This window comes from Chaetodon auriga, chromosome 2 (assembly GCF_051107435.1).
Source record: "Chaetodon auriga isolate fChaAug3 chromosome 2, fChaAug3.hap1, whole genome shotgun sequence".
Taxonomy (NCBI): Eukaryota; Metazoa; Chordata; class Actinopteri; order Chaetodontiformes; family Chaetodontidae; genus Chaetodon; species Chaetodon auriga.
Window position 1 is genome coordinate 19,236,083 of NC_135075.1, and position 17,057 is coordinate 19,253,139.

Sequence of the window (17,057 nt, forward strand, 5' to 3'; positions counted from 1 at the left end):
TTCAACTAACCCACAAAGTATCTTTAGGTGCATTTACAGTTCTAATAGGAAGGATGTTGAGCTATGATGGTAGGCAAGGCTGAATCTGAACCCATATTACAGCTTTGGGAAATGTGTCCCAAGCTTCCTTTGCAGAAGTGAAGCACATTTCAAGTTATTGTGTGACACTGAAGCGTCACCATCACACAGGTTAGAGACATGGATACTCTGCAGGTGATCAGCTTTAGTCAGGTTAACTCAGTGATGGAGAGTGGATATAAAGTGAAGAAGATTTGTTGAAGGGGAGTAAAATAAAGCACTATAATGGCGATGTGCAACCCTATGACGGAGCTTTACGTGTTCTGAATTATCCATGTAGTGAACAACCAATCTCATGTTAAAAGGTTAGATACCAAGCAAAGTATGTATTTTTAACTTTTATTATTCTAATTAGAAACATACAAACATATTTTATAAACTGTGAGTGTAATAAATGCAAATTCATAAATTGCCATATATAAAAAAATCATCCTGATCACTACAACTGCAAGGCAAGTTTAAAATTCAAGACATTTATCAAATTAAAAGGTAGTAATACAAAGGAATGTCACTGCTGCTTTCACTGTACGAAATAATGATAATATAGTGTCACAAAGAAATTACAGGAATATTAGCAGTAGTTTACTTTAGCACTTTGATTTCACTTCTTAAATATTAATTTCCGCTTCCACCGTGAAGGCACCAAATCAGGTATGATGGGAACTTCTGTCATCATCGAGTACAAACATCATCGTTGCACTAGAACAGAAAGTACAAAGGTTAAACATCAAAACGTGAGTGAGAGGCTTGTACTAACATGGTGCTGGATGAACAGGAGACACCTGTTAGTCAGACTTAAGGTTTACAAGGTGTTTCTGTACAGAAAGAAAAATGTTTTATTATCCACACTTAAATGTAACCCGAAGCGTATTTGTACACTTTAAGTGGATTTTCTAGCATTTTTATACACATAACTACAATAATTGTGTGTTTTGATTCTGCCAAACCTCAAGTGACCTACACTCAGTACTGTGCCTGATTAAATCATGTGAAGTCACAGTGTCAGTCCCATTACTGGCAGCCAAACTAATCTCCCACGAATCCAGTTTTGTGAAACATATTGATGAACAACAGCTATTGATCATTAATGTCAACACCTCAGCTGCAGATTAATGGTTCAAAACTCTGACCAAGGTTCACTTTCCAGAATGGAAAAATGGTTTCTATTGATATAAACATTTGACAACCACAAAAAACAAAGATTTCCACATCAAGAGGAAATATTTGTACAATCCCAAACCACAAAATGATCACAATCTGTCTGCAGAGGGCGGACAAGGGTTTTCATAACTATTGTGATTCATAAACAGTTTCCAGCTTGAATCAGAACAGAAATCTTCTGTCTTGATATGCATTGGGTTTTAATAAATCAATAACTACATTGGCCTATTAAAAACCACAAGTGTTTTTTTGTGCTGGAACCTGCTCTCATGCAACCATGAAAACATTTCAAGCCAAGTAAAGCAGCTAAGCCCCGACTAACATGCTTCCATTCAAATTCAGCAAATCCTGTAGCTACACAACTGGGTCAAATAACTTTAAACAGAAATCCCTGTGAAGCATTCTACACATTGTTTCTTTGGACAGATGTAAAGGGCTTGTTCACTGTACACAGCCTGAACACAGAGACCAGTCAGGTACGGTCACAGAATTCATTTAACGTCAAATATATCCAGTTAGTGTTTAAAACAAATAAGATCACAGCTCTCAGGCTCATTACTGGATCATCTCAGTTGGCTTGATATTTATTGCCGAGCTGCAGTGATTAGTCAGTTAATCAATTAAGACATTTTTTCAAGCAGAAATTCTCAACAAGCTTCTTAAATGTGAAAAGCTAGAACTGTAAACAGATTATCTTTGGGTTCTGTTGCTCAGTAATTTGAAAATATCGCCTTTGACTCGGACAGACCAAACTAAATCAAAAAAATAATGAGATTTATCTATGATGAAAAGTTGCAGCACTAATTTATTGTTAATGCTAAATTGGCAAGTAATAGCTATAGCTTACTGCATTGTGCTCATTGATCACAAGAAAAAAAAAGTTAGCGTAAAAGGCTAATTTTCTGTTGTCCCTGGCCACATGAAGATAAAATGCCCCTGTAACAGGATCATACTGAGGATGCTGTGGTTCAGTGATAAAGTATGTACTGACTTGGCCACCATGAAGCTCAATGCTGTTGACTGTTACTACTTATCTGCAAGTTACTTACAGATAAGGGGTGAGTAGCACTCCAATTTCTAGGATAAAGGCATCTGTAGGCAGCTGCGTTCATCCAGATTGTGCATTAAAGAAGTCTTGTTTATGGGGCCTCAGCATCATTGCACTTTAGTTGAGGCTCTTCGGGGAAATCTAGCTGAAGGCTTTCCATCTCTAGACACAGATAAGAGAAGTAAACACTGTCTATCAGCTGTTTGAGCAGGATAGGTTTGAACAGAACGCATTACTTGGTGTTATCCGACTCAGCCAGTGACCTCGCTCTGCTAACAAAGCTTCAACTTTTGAGCCTTTTTCACATATATGCATGTCAGATAGCTTGTGACTCGCACTTGTCTCTGTCCCATTTTGACCCCTCAGAGAAAACAAGGTCTATTCTGTTCCTGGGCTGCAGAGATGACATCTGTTGGCTTCAGACAGGTCATGGGGAAGACGGAAGAAGTGTAAATGCTGCAATCTGACACGCTGCGCTTTGTGGCAAGCAAGCCATAGAGCCAGGGGAAAGGGCGAAGACAACCACATGAGGTTGTGGGCTCTGATTTTGAGATATTATGTGCATGACCCCTGAGCCATTTGAATCTGAAATATGTTTTATCTTTTATTGTTTAACAAAAAAAAATAAAAAAAAAATATATATATAAAATTGGTTTTCTATCTTATGATCTATAGTAAAAATACAGTGATTGACAGCACAGAACCAAAATCAACAATGTAGCTCATTCTCCCTTCTTAAAGATCAAAAATTAGTATTTTAGTGTTTTCATATTGCAGGCATGAATTGCTGTGTGCAGTGAATACAGCCCTTTAAATGTTTGCATACTCCCTGAGTCATTGCACTTCTAAATTTACATCCGTTGTGCGCCTTAAAACTGAGACTCAACGGAGGTGTGCTAACAAGTTCTGCTAAAAATGTGCAACAGCCACAATTTACTGACGTGCAAAAGAGGTTGTAGAGCTTGAATATGAGATATGAGCTCAGTTATTAAAAAAAAAAAAAACATTTCTCACAGACTCAATTCAGCCCTGATAATACAACAGGTGTATTTTTAAGGAACTGCTTGTCATTTTAGGAAATGTGCTTTATCTCTTTCTTAACAAGAGTTACATTTGAATATGGATACTACTCTCAAATCTGTCCATTAAATACACTTTAAGGCTACAATCAGCAGCTTGTTAGCTTAGCTTAGCATAAAGAGGACCTGTGACTGGACAGAGCCAGGCTAGCTGTTTCCAGTCTTTGCGCAAAGCTAAGCTCACTATGACCTGGCTGTGACTTCAAATTTAGCATATTTAAGCATATTTCCTAAAATGTTGAACTATTCCTTTAAGCTTTGAAGTAAACAAAGCATTTGTATAACATGAGTGGGTTCATTTAAGAATTAAATAATTGTCCGTTGTGTCTTTGATTATTCCTCTTTTTTCCCATCTGATATGTTTTTGACATTTGCCTGTTACTCTGTCTCAAAGCGGGAACTAGTTTTTAACATCAGCATGGCGACAATGACGCTTTCTTCTCATTAAATCCTCCAAAGTTCAGAGTAACTTTGACCATAACGTTAGAAACATAGTAAAGGCGCAACACTAGTCATTACATCTGTGACCAGCACATTCTACCTCACATACCAGAATCATTGTTCAAGTACCTGGCTCCTATGTGTTATGTGAAAAGACTTTCCATGATGTAATAATAACAGTGATAGCCATTGATTCCTCCATGATATACTTGACATGTAATTCTGTGGTACACTGCTGAAGCTACATGAAAGTCTTTCATGTAGAGAAAACTAGAAGAAACTGATATTTGTATAACATCACCTCAGTTTGTGTTGCAGAACATTTTTTTTGTAGTATAGCCTGAGGTGGTCACTCAAGTTTAAAAGGTTTTGTGGGCCTGTGACACTGACGGACCATGAAGATGGACTAATAAGTGTGAAATTGTCTTTGAAGAGGCCACTGTGATGCGAGTGTTGCTACTGACGTAAAACAGAGTCTGCTGGGGAAAAAAAAAGCCCAGTGTGCTTTGGTGAGCACAACACCATTCACGTCTGTTTTATTTAACCCTCCACAAAGCAGCTGTGAGTGATTTCACTCATGAGCACCAACAGAAAATCAAGAGGGGGAGTACAGATAAAAGTGGGAGGAAATGGATCCAGAATTTCTTGTATCTGTCTTGTGTGTCTTTGGGATGTCTTACCACTGGCCTCTGTCCAGCTTTTACTTTGGCTGAGATACCCAAAGCCTCGGAAATATCCTCCAGAGGAAGGTGGTCTCCTGGTGAATCCTGAATAAAGTGCAGGAGGACCTTTTCTCCACCTTTGGAGAGCAAAATATAGTCAGGAGGAATCATCAGGTGAGAAGCTTGAGATGTTTATCCACTACAATCAAAGACTGTTATGAATTAGTTTTGGTGAACCCATGACTCAGGCTGACACATAAAAATAGGATACAGCACTGAGTTTAATTCAATATTTCACATCCAGGTATTACTGATGATAAAAACACTATACTACTAACAACAATACACACGTTCAATTACATTTACATCTAAGTACCAGAATAAGCACATGGCACACAAGTTAAAGTCCTCCAAAAATGTGTAATACAGGTTTTACTTCAAAGCATCTTTAATAACTTTGAGTATTAAGGAACTAAACTGCTTTATACCTAAACTTCCTAAAGAGGTTGTGTGAGAGCTTCCTCCCAAAAGGACAGGAGATTTTTAAATTGAGGAGTCAGACAGGACAGAATGACCTGTGATCTACTTCCACCAGCTCATTCCTTTCCATCAGAACAAGCTGACTGTACCACAGTCAGTGAGACCATGTTTTGGTTTTTTATACACAACTTGTATTAAGCTCCCTCTTGTCTCTCACGTCATTAACTGCCTCACCTGTGAATTCCACGAAGGTGACAGTCATCCATCCTTTCTAAAAGTGTTGTCTTTGTTTTCCTAATGCTGGGCTGTAAATTGTTTTGGACTGTGCCTCTCCACTCTGCTAAAGAAAATTATTCAGCTGTATACAGAATTATTAAGCCAGCAAACAATTTGAACAGTTTAACTGCTGTGAGGAAAGTCAGCAGCTCTGGAGAGCACTGGCGTTGGGGGTGAGTGGTTTGGAGAGCCTTTTGTGAACGGCCATCTGCTCTACAGTGAAGTGATGCAGCATTGCCCTCTAGAGGACAGACCACAAAAATGCATTTCTGTGACTATTTATTTACCTTCTTTTAATTGACAGGACAAGCTTCACTCTTATCGATGGTTATTTGCATCCTCCTGCTTCATTTCATAGTTGGAACTATCGTTGCTTTTCTCCATTCACTTGCACATCTTCACAACACAGACCCTTACTACTGTCTCCCTCCTCTGTGCATCGATCATACCTTTGGCCACAATGAGCATTCCTCCACTCTGGAGCAAATCTCCAGAGAAGTTTCCCTGGATGCCGTCAGCTTTGGCCTGAAAACAGCCAATCAGAAGTCAACGTGTCAGTCTCATCACCTGTACCTCTGCTCCTGTGACCATAGCGCATACAATATGGAAATAATTACATAACTATGATATAGATCGATAAGAATAGTACCTTTGCAGCTACATCTCGTACTTTCTTGCCCAAAGCAGCAGGAACCACACTTAGAGTTGTGTACCTGAAAGACACAGCTTCTCAATTAGAGATCATCATGATTCAGCTAATATTTCTGCAAAGGAGAGACGATTATAATTTCCCACAGCCCTTACAGATGTACTGAAGTGTTTTATTTGATCAGTCCGAAACCCAAAGATATTCAATATGCAACCACATTTGATGATGAATAGCATCTAATCCTTGCTTTTGAAAAGCTGGAACCAAGAAATGTTCATCTTTTTTTTGCTTGAGAAATGGCTAAAACAATGGGTTACCATAGTTGCAGATTGAATTTCTGCAACTAATGATTGCAGCTCTGAAATATGAAAGCAATTCATCTGATGGTCAAAGAAAACTGTCATTTAAATAAAATAAAAAGCTCCTCTGTTACGTAAGAGAACATGGACTTACTGCACTCACCTTTTGAAGCCCAAATCCTTGTAGCTTTTCTTTTGTTCATCAACGTAAATGGCTGGAAGAGAAGATGGTTGATGATTATGTCCAATCCTACAAAAGGACTGGCTGTCGAGAGAAAGTGATCCAGTCTGTCTGTTTCATAGGTTTAGCTGTGAAAGGCTGACACTGCAGCTAAGTAAAGCAAAAACTTCGGGTCAGTTTATGTTTGTTTTACATCCAGTGTAACTGCTTATTTCAACATTACCAGAAATGTTTCATTCCTCATGAATAGGCAGAAAGAAACTGAACAATTAGAACTGTAGTGTAAAAATTGTTTTAGTGGATCAGATTCAAGACTTTGCTAATTCATCCTTGTGTGTCAAGATGTTTTCCCATGAAAGTTAAAGCATCAAATATTGTGAAGTTGTGTCAGCACAACGAACATGAAAAAGACCCGTGTTTGTATTGGATGCGTAAATGCTGCTTACATCCTTTGAAGAACCCTCCCTCCTTGAACTCCTTCAGGCCCAGCTCTTCTGGTCCGATGCCCGCCAGCGCCACGCCGTTAGTTGTCAGGTCCGGCTCCAGTTTGCTGATCTCTGATGCCATCCACCGACACACCTGACAGCCAAACCTGCGCAGGAAGAACAGGACCGCCGGCCTGTCCTGCCACAGAGACTGCAGCTCTACACTCTGAAACACACAAAGAGGGGGAAACTCAATACAATCAAACAGTGAAACCACAACACAGGTGACACACAGGCAACATATGGGACATGGGTGTGGGTAGATTGTGCTAAAATATCTGTAAAATCATACATCAAAGATTCAGAAAGTGCAACATCAGGATTCATAGTCCCAGGTATTCCCTTCAGATCATCATTATGTCACCCTGGAGCCATCATTTGACAACAATTACATCAAAGCCTGAGCTAATGGCAGGTTTAGCAGGTCTCAGCAGGGAACACGGGCCTCTGAGGGGGACGTGGTGACCCAGCAACACGGCTTTGTATTAAAAGAGCATCTTTATACACAAACCGATCAATGTGACAGGAGACGAAAGCTCACGGCTGTGCTCAAACTTAACAAGCTTACCTCTCCATTTTCGCTCTTCAACAAGTTCTTTCCAACTCGAGCGAGGTCAACGTTTGCCATTTTCTAAACGGACAGTAAAATGTCAACACACTTACAAACGAAGTCAAATTTGTACAGAATTATGTATTCCGACAGTTACGCTGTTTAAATAACACCCGCAACACTGTTGCAAAACAGCTACATCCTGGTACGCCCACTGAACACTGTAACCCAATCAGATTTTGCTGGTGCTGTAACGTTAGCCTATCACAGCGCAGGGTGTAGGGGACGGAGGCGGGGCTTCGTCAGGGCAACTTAAAGCACGTGGATCTCATAGCTACATTCAACTGTGTAAACCAGCGTTTTTTCTGAAATGCATTAACTATTTCTTTATATTTACTGGTTTCTGACACCCTGTACTACACCTGAGGCACTGCCTCGCCAGCTTAACGTGCATTGTAACAAAGTGGTGACTGAATATTTGGAAATATTCAGCCTTTCATAATGCACGTTGCGTAATTTGTGTTATATGTGAGCTCAAAGGTAGAGAGACTTATTGCATACATCTTCCGCATTTTATTGCCCATCTTTCTGTTTTCTATTAACCACAAGACAATCAAAGCCATTCTGTTCTGTCTCACCCTGTTTGGCAAACAGAACACTTCACTACAGTTTTGATGTACCACTTTATACCTCTATTCCATTTCAGGTGCGAATATTGTACTTTTTACTATACTACTAGCATAAAAAATCTAAATGTTTCAGTAGCTGGCCATTACCCAAAACAGAAATTATTTAGGAAAAAAAGGTGACAAAGACATGATGCCTGTGGTTCAGTGTCAATGAATTTAATTCACATGTGCCTCTGAGGTTCTTTCTATCCCTCCCACCTGAAGGCCAGGTGTTATTACAAGTCAATTAGATGTAATGAGCCTGCTATCAGAGGTGGCCCTAAAATCACTTCAGTATCTCTACAGGGACTGGTACATGATGATTTAGCGTATGAAAGGGAATAAGGTAAGTAGAAGTTTTTTTTTCCTGTTATTCGGCTATTTTTATGGGATATAAACCTACTCTTAGCTTCAATAGAGTGCCAGCAGGTTTTCACATATAATTTGGCTTTGTGTTTTGTAGCATAACAATAAACATAGTAATGAATAATGAAAATGTAAAGATGAAAAAGGAAGTAATGCAAGCCAAGAAGCATAAATATAAAACAGAAAATTAACAACAGAACATGCTTTTAAAAATAAAAAAAAAGAATTGTTCAGCTTTGCGCAGGAATGGGGGAAATGAATTTGGTCATGTATTTTTCATCATTGCCTGCACAGTATATTTCTACCCAGGTAATGTACAAACTTTGTTTTTTTTATCCTTTATTTAACCAGAAAGATCCCCAAAAGGACAGAAAACATTGTTAAAACATACCAATCACAGCAGACACAAAACAAACAGGGATGATGAGCTAAAAAGCATCATGGCAAATAATGGCACTTGTTAAAGGCAACAATGTTGGTCTGTAAAAAATGATTTTAAATTTTGAAACATGTCAAAAGATGTAACAGATTCCAGTGTACAATTAAATGTTTCAGTCAAGGCAAACTCAGTCCACCTGCTCATTGTACAGTATACAAATATACCCACATCGTTCTATCTATGTGGCCTCTATTTTCAAAAATATTAGTGAAACAACAGAAAATCCAACATCTAAGACCTGCAGTCTCACTGCAAACTGCTGTAACATTAAAGAAGACAGCTCTTTTTTTAGGTGAGCCAGTTCTTGTGGACAACAGTCCTGGTATGGTGCATGCTGGCTCACGGTCACAGCTTGCTAGGACACTTTATGGAACTGAGCCATCGTTAATGGAATTTGCTTCACCTGTGCTTTTCCTGCAATGACAAGCAAAAGTCTGCATAAAAAAAAACTATTTGACCTCCTCCTTCCACACACACACACACACACACACACACACACAGAGCACTGTCTCTCAGTGCTAATCAGGGACCTAATCATGCACACCTGCTTTCACTTTCACTGACTGAGCAAAGCATCTGCACCAATGTTACAAGTAGAATAAACACTGTACACCTTTTACCACCATCTATGCATTTCATTATTATATCTATGTATTTATGATGAGTTTCATTGCTCCTGCATGGCGTGCATATTTTGTGATGTTATAAATTATTCACTCAGGTGACTTTTTATCCACATTAATACAGCAGAAATTTCAAAAACTGCACTGTTTGTGTTTTCTATGTGAAATTACAGGATTTCCTGCTGGTTTCTTTCCAAAACATTATCCCAAATGGAACATTTTAAATGAACAGTTCATTGTTTTATTTAAAAAAAAAAAAAACAGCTATGTTTGCACATTATATTAATGTAAGCTGTGCATAATTGAACCAACAGATAATGGGAGACATGTGTTAGTGAGCAGGAAATATATGAAAACATGCAACATTGAAACAGAAAAGGGGATTGCAGTTGATTTAACCTCTTTGCATGCAGTTTTCCCTTTTCGTCTCAATAAAGATGATTCTGATTCTGAAATTTTCAAACTCAAGACATCATTTTATCCTTCATGTTATACACATTTCTCCAAAATTCAGCCTGGCATATTTGATGCTTCTGACCTACTGCAAGGGTTAAAGTTATAGCAACTGAGGACCCTCTAATCTGTTTAATATACTGGAGACATTTCCCCAATGAGTGAAACATGTCTACCTAAAGTAGAATGAAGAGTAGCATCCATCCACCTTTACACGACGTTCATGTCAGTCGACTTGACACACTGGCTCATTCTGACCTCCAGTACACTGCATGTATACTGGAGAGGAGAGGATGGATATGTAGACGGATATGGGTTTTTCTGTCCGCGGTGCTGATGTTGCAGGGAGGGGCGTGACGTCACGGGAGAGACCGGGAGGAAAAGGCGACTGGGGAGGCGGGAGAGGAGGAGGAGAGGGGGCAGGAGAAGGGACGGAGGAGAGAGCGGGGGGATGACTGCATGAAAAGGAAAAACAAAACAACAATCATGACTCCTGTAATTCATCCTACGCTTTCTTTTCTTATAAATCATAATGTTTGGTCTGGTTACCTGTACAGTGTGCCGCAATAAATGACGAGCCTCCCCGGTAAGGTAATTATCATCTTTCAATTTGCACGCCTGCTTCATCTTCTAACACAGTTAAGTCGATGGTTTGATCTCCACCTTTAGACACAAATGTCAAATCGAGGGAAATATCGAGGATCATTTGCAGAATGAACCAAAAAAAAAAAAAAAGAGAGAGGGAGAGAGAAAGCAATCGATCGGCTAAGGGGCTACATGTAGGATCATTATTGGTCAAATGTTTAGTTTGAATTTGAGCGACGATGATACGTTTTCCTGGTAACTGTCCTGAAAGCCGTCTTTAACCCCCCTCCAGCGGCTCCATTGTGTCCGATTTGAGCTTCCTCCATGAAAAATTAAAATGGAAACAGGCTTCATGAGAGCGCTGCCGCATACTACACTGCTGTAGTCTGCCACGCCGAGCACATGGGCTTTGCGCACACCAACATGCGCATTGGTTGCAGTGCGTCGTGCCCATCATTGCTGTGCCATCGCTGCCGTATGCTGATGACTGCAGTGTCCTCTTGGTAGCACTACACAACCATTAGCAGCACTAAGTTACTCACATGACTTAAATGCTACACTGTGATGATCTTGAATGACCTCTAATATGAAAGTGTTTGTTACCCTGTTACACGCTGCAGTGTAAGCTGGCGTGAGAGAGAGATGTCATCTCCGGGCATGGGCACCCCCAGTGACCCCCTTTTGGCCAGTCCAGGAGGGAGGTTTCCCACAGCTCAGGAAGGTATTTGGAGAAGCTCTCTCCCCAAAACTGCCAGCTTCCCAACATCCACCACTCGGCACCTCAGTCACCGAGCCAACAACTTCCAAAGACAGCCAAAGCGTCGGAAGCTGATAAGACCTTCGCCACCTCCGCCGCCCAACACACCCTGTCCCCTGGACCAGCTGGACCTCAGTGAGCTTCCCCCAAGGCGTACCTTCCAAGAGCTGCTCTTCAATGGCTGCATCCTGTTTGGTATTGAGTTTAGCTACGCCATGGAAACAGCTTATGTGACCCCTGTGCTTCTACAGATGGGCTTGCCTGATCAGTTCTACAGCTTGGTGTGGTTCATCAGTCCCATACTGGGTAAGTGAGATGACCACTTGGTGGACAGGGATATTTGATACATCGTAATGTGATTTTTTAGGAGCGGTCATCTCTTTGGACTCTAACTCTGTCTTCTGTCTTTGTTTTGAAGGATTCCTCGTTCAGCCTCTCATTGGAGCGTGGAGTGATCGTTGTACATCCCGGTTTGGGCGAAGGAGACCCTTTATTTTTGCCTTGGCTATAGGTAAGAAATGTATTTGCAAGTGCTGCTTATGTAAAGCGAACAAAGACAGAATAACAAGAGAAATGGTCAAAACTGATGCAACCGAGGCTGAGATATCCTGTAAGATGCATGGAGCAGCCCTTTAATGATTTATACATGCATGATTTTTTCTCACTTAGCAAGAAGTCTGTTGAACTCTAGTAGTGACGCTAAAAAACTCCTGCTTTTATCCCTCATAGGGGCTCTGATCGGTCTAACCCTGGTGCTGAACGGGCGGGACATTGGGGGGGCACTAGCTGACACAGCATCAAACCACAAGTGGGGAATTGTCCTGACGGTGTGCGGTGTGGTTCTGATGGACTTCAGCGCTGATTCAGCCGACAACCCGAGCCATGCCTACATGATGGATGTGTGCAGCCCAGAGGACCAGGATCGGGGGCTGAACATCCATGCGTTACTGGCAGGTATGAAAAAACTCAGTCACAAAGTCAGGGTTATTTTATCATTATATAGTAGTAGAAACGGCAGCAATGACTTTGGAAAACAGACCTAAAACAGCTTTAAGACATCACAAAACATTGCAAAAGTTTTTTTTTTCTTAATCTTGCTGTGCAGGACTAGGAGGTGGATTTGGCTACATTGTGGGCGGCATCAACTGGGACCAGACACAATTTGGACGGTCGATGGGAGGTCAGCTGCGGGTCATATACATGTTCACGAGTGTCACTTTGGTGATCGCCACAGCCATGACTCTCGTAAGCATCCCCGAACGGCCCCTACCAAAGAGCCAGCCAAACAAAAACTCCAGCAAAAATCATCTAAAAAGCCCCAGCCTCCCTCTTCCTCCCTCTCCCCCTGTTGCCCCAGGATCAGCTTTAGGGCTGGATGAGGAGGATGAGGACGGTCTCTACAGCTACAATTTCTCCACAAAGTCTCACCCGTATAACTCTGACCCTCTGGCCCATTCATGCAGCGCCAATGCACGCCTCTGTGCTGGCCTCACTAGCCCCATATCACCCCTAAGCCCCCTCACACCAAAATATGGCAGCTTTATCAGTAGGGACAGCTCTCTCACTGGCATCAATGAGTTTGCCTCCTCATTAGGAACTTCCTATATAGACAGTGTTCTCATAAACTGCTACACAGGTCAGCAGACACCACAGGCTTTGGCCTCCAACTCCACCACTGCACCCCTGCCTCCAGGGGACTCCCCTCCTCCCGACGAGTCCACTCAAGAGGCAGGGAGCCATCCTGAGGGACAGACCCAGGCCGATGTGGTGTCCCATCCAGCCGGGGAAGCTCAGGTTGCCGAAGCGCCACAGCCTGAAGCAGATGCACAATCTCACGGAGCATCTCAGGTCACAGCTGGGGCGCAGCCAGGTGCAGGGTCGCATCGGGGCTCTTCTGCTGGTATCCTGAAGCGACCCCAGAGTCTTGCACTAATGGAGGAGCCCATGACAACCCATGTTGTTGGACTGGAGAATGGACGCAGGAGAACAGTGACCTTCAGCCAGCAGGTCAGACACATATTTTGAAAATGACAGAAGCTGTTTAGTCAGTAGCTACCGCAGCATTTTTGCCAACATTGTCTGCCTTCTTTCTCTGATAAAGGTTGCAAACATTTTGCTGAATGGCGTGCGCTATGAGAGTGATCTGAGTGAGAACGTGGAGACAGGAGAATCCCAAATGTCAATGAAGCTTCTGTGTATAGCCATCTACAGGATGCCTCCCTCTCTGCGGAGTTTATGCACTAATCATTTTTTGGGTGAGAATACTATTAGAACTTAGTTGCACAAATAAAACCCTGCAGCACCATAAAAACTGTCCTTTTTTGTATTTAATATTAGCTGTTGGTTCCTCTAGGCTGGCTGTCCTTTGAAGGCATGCTGCTCTTTTACACTGACTTCATGGGGGAGGTTGTGTTTGAAGGTGACCCAAAGGCACCCCATGACTCCGAGGCTTACCAACGCTACAATGCTGGTGTTAGCATGGGCTGCTGGGGCATGTGCATCTATGCATTCAGTGCTGCTTTCTACTCAGGTAAGCTACAACAAGGCTGGGATGTTAGTGAAACTCTGCCCAGGGAAGAGTAATTTGACCAGGAATTTGTCTTTCCTTTCCGTGAACTTAACATGTGTCCCTCTTGTTTCTCTCTGTGTTTCTTCCTCAACTTCCAGCCATATTGGAGAAACTGGAGGAGCGTTTCTCTCTTCGCACTCTATATTTTTTTGCCTACCTGGCGTTTGGTTTGGGCACGGGCCTGGCCACACTATCCACCAACCTCTACGTGGTACTGTCTCTCTGTGTCACGTATGGGGTGCTCTTTTCCTCTCTATGCACGCTGCCTTACTCTCTGCTGTGTGAATACTACCAGAGCCCTCAGGTCAGTATCTGGATATGGAATCTGCTCATTTGTGGAGTAATTTGTAGTTGCTTGATGTTTTCCAGGATCAACTTAAAGGAATAGTTCAACATTTTGGGAAATGCACTCTCCTGCAGAAGCTAGATGAGAAGATTCATTCATTTGCTCTTTAAGTAAATATAAAGGCCAGCAATCAGCCGGTTAGCTTAGCTTAGCATAAAGACTGGAAACTGTCTTTCAGCTCTTCTAAAGCTCACTAACTGTGTTTGTGTGTGATGCAGCAACACCACTTTTGTTTTACAGGGAGTTATGTGTCTGACTCTTTGTTGAGATTCAGAGGTGCTGATAGTCAGATTTTGTTGCCTTTGACAGAGCCAGGCAAGCTGTTTCTCTGTTTCCACTCTTAATGCAAAGCTAAGCTGGCCAGATGCTGGCTGTAGCTTCTTATTTACCCGACAGATATGAGAGTGGTATCTTCTCATCAGCGAATCCCAAAACGTGGAACCATTCCTTTAGTGCTGCAGTAATTTTTGGTGCACCACATAGATCGATCATATAACAAAACTATTTGCATATGTTCTTCAGTTTTGTGGCTCGTCAGAGGAGGGGACCAGACGAGGGATGGGGGTGGACATCTCTCTGCTCAGCTGCCAGTATTTCCTGGCTCAGATCCTGGTCTCTGTGGCGATGGGACCTCTGACCTCACTGGTGGGTGGGGCCCAGGGAGTGATGTACTTTTCAAGCCTGATGTCATTCGTGGGCTGCCTGTACTCCTCTCTCTGCGTGGTGTACCAGCTGCCCCCCCCTGAGGGTGAGCCCCCCGAAAGCGAGACCCAGCCACTATTGGTGCACATTTAGGGAAAAAAAAACAACAAAAAAAAACGCCTCTTAATTTACTTTACCTCACGCACACACCCAATGGGACACACGCTCTCACGCTGTCGCTTAGTGTCTGAGTGTGTTGACCGTGACGGCACTGATAGGACAAACACACTGCACACCCCGCCGCACACTGTACAGCATAATTCCATATATTGTTTCACACTAATCAGCACTGTTCTTCTCAGAGCTAGACAGACAGACAGACAGACATTGGCCACTGCTCTAATATGTGTATACATGACCCATGTGTTCATACAGTGTGTGTGCCCATGCATTTTTTCCTCACTTTTGCAAATGAATGTGTGACCTTTCTGAATGTGGGAGACAGTGTGTGTGTGTGTGTGTGTGTGTGTGTGTGTGTGTGTGTGTGTGTGAGAGAGAGAGAGAGAGACAGACTGTGAGTGACCTCTTTTAGTATAGATAAGCTGTTCTTGTGTCTGATTCTTTGCTGTAAAATCTTGCATCATCTTTTCTTGCTTGTTGGTGTCTAGAATAGAAATGTTGATCACTTACGTGCAGGCTAACCACAGCTTTCCCCTCTTTTTCTTCCTTTTATCAGTTGCCTAACGTCTGCATGACCTGCAATGTAATCTCTCAAAGCCTCATGTTAACGTTTTGTTTTGGTCATAAGGCCAAGGGAATGTCTACCTGCCTGTTTCTCTGAGTTAGCATATTAGCATCACACCTTACTTGGGATTTTCTGACTAAATGAATGTGCTGCCAGTGACCACTCACACTCACCGTTAACACGTCTCTTATTAATTCAAGAGCTCTCCTGGCATTGTTTAGCACACACACACACACATACTTAATATTCACATGAATTTAAACAACCCTTAATAACAGTTACAGTGTCAAAGGGCTTCACATTATTCACAGTTTTAACAGCAAATAAAACACTTTCCACACAGTCCAGTCATTATGAGACTTACCAGTGTGCTATCCCCAAATTTCATAGATTGGTGCTGGGTGACTCTTAACCAAGTCCCAAGTATGACTACAATGCCAATTAAGCACTTAATCAGCACAGAGTCATGACTCATAGGGTGACACACATATGCACGCTCGTACACAAACTGTCAAAAACACAGAGAAATGTGTGCTGGTGGCAAATTCTGTCTGGGCCCTCACTAAGCCATGGACAGCCGTGCGCTGTCACCCTACTCCTGGCCATGCCATTGTAATAATGACAGTGATTCTTGTCATTATCAGGAAGAGGAGAAGTTGAAACTGGGGTGTGAATCAGCATTCAGTCGGAAACCGAACATAACAGAAGAACAGCAAACAGGGAGAAGACTCATGTGAACCATGGGTACCCCTGAAGGTGGACAACATTGAAAGGAAAGACTGTGGGGGCTCATAGAGCCAGCAGCAAGTGCTTATTGTCATCATTAGGGCGCATGCTTAAGGTAGTAGGCTTCTGCTCCACCACGCTCAGCCCATCAACTCGGTGTAGTGATGACCTTACGTTTGTTTGCCAAGTTCCTCACAGGAAGCATCAGACTTCATTCCTTTTTCCATCCGAAAGAAGCCATCTTCATCAGCAAAATGGTACATAGAATTTATTTTTTACATCTGTTGTGCCATGGCAAACAGTGCTTGATCTGTTATCTCGACACAGGCACCAAACCCGACTTCAGGGCTTTAACAAAAGGTTAATTTTAGTGTATAACCAGTTTTAAGCCTACCATTGTGATGGTTTCATTGACTGGCTCACACACTCAATACCCCAACATTATGGTGCCAGTCATAATTGCTGCCTCAGCTGAATGTCAATAATTGCCTACTATTAAAGCCTCCTGGATTGACTGGAGGCACACCATGCTAATGTTTCTGAGGAAACTGTGTGGATCATGCTGTTGCAGCTTGCTTGAGAAGACAAAAAAACAACACTAAGTTTTTGTGTTATATGGTACCACCTATTGCTCAATATTAGGAGTGTTACTGTAAAAGCTACTTTTATTCAGGGTTCAGTTAAAACTAAAATGATCATTTTGCCATTTTTGACTCCTGTGTCGATTATTGTTTTCACTGATTACCACT

The 17,057-nt window shown here is 42.1% G+C and overlaps 2 protein-coding genes across 3 annotated transcripts; one reads left to right on the plus strand and one right to left on the minus strand.

Annotated features, from left to right (window-relative positions):
* Positions 1-412: 412 nt before the first annotated feature.
* On the minus strand, positions 413-7,593 carry prxl2b (peroxiredoxin like 2B). Its single transcript, XM_076760816.1, has 7 exons — positions 7,408-7,593; positions 6,801-7,005; positions 6,337-6,388; positions 5,875-5,938; positions 5,675-5,750; positions 4,488-4,606; positions 413-777 (listed from the first exon to the last, which is right to left on the minus strand). Exons 1-7 carry the CDS (start codon positions 7,465-7,467, stop codon positions 751-753), a joined length of 603 nt encoding a protein of 200 aa, XP_076616931.1. The 5' UTR covers positions 7,468-7,593; the 3' UTR covers positions 413-750.
* Positions 7,594-10,313: 2,720 nt separating this feature from the next.
* Positions 10,314-17,014, plus strand: slc45a1 (solute carrier family 45 member 1). Of its 2 annotated transcripts, XM_076760836.1 has the most exons (10): positions 10,314-10,529; positions 11,144-11,586; positions 11,699-11,791; positions 12,010-12,234; positions 12,386-13,287; positions 13,382-13,535; positions 13,634-13,810; positions 13,948-14,153; positions 14,718-14,943; positions 16,227-17,014. In XM_076760836.1, exons 2-10 carry the CDS (start codon positions 11,166-11,168, stop codon positions 16,253-16,255), a joined length of 2,433 nt encoding a protein of 810 aa, XP_076616951.1. In that variant the 5' UTR covers positions 10,314-10,529; positions 11,144-11,165; the 3' UTR covers positions 16,256-17,014. The 2 variants fall into 2 exon arrangements, with proteins under 2 accessions (XP_076616951.1, XP_076616943.1); XM_076760828.1 differs by lacking the exon at positions 16,227-17,014 and having other exon boundaries at positions 14,718-15,125.
* The last annotated feature ends 43 nt before the right edge of the window (positions 17,015-17,057 follow it).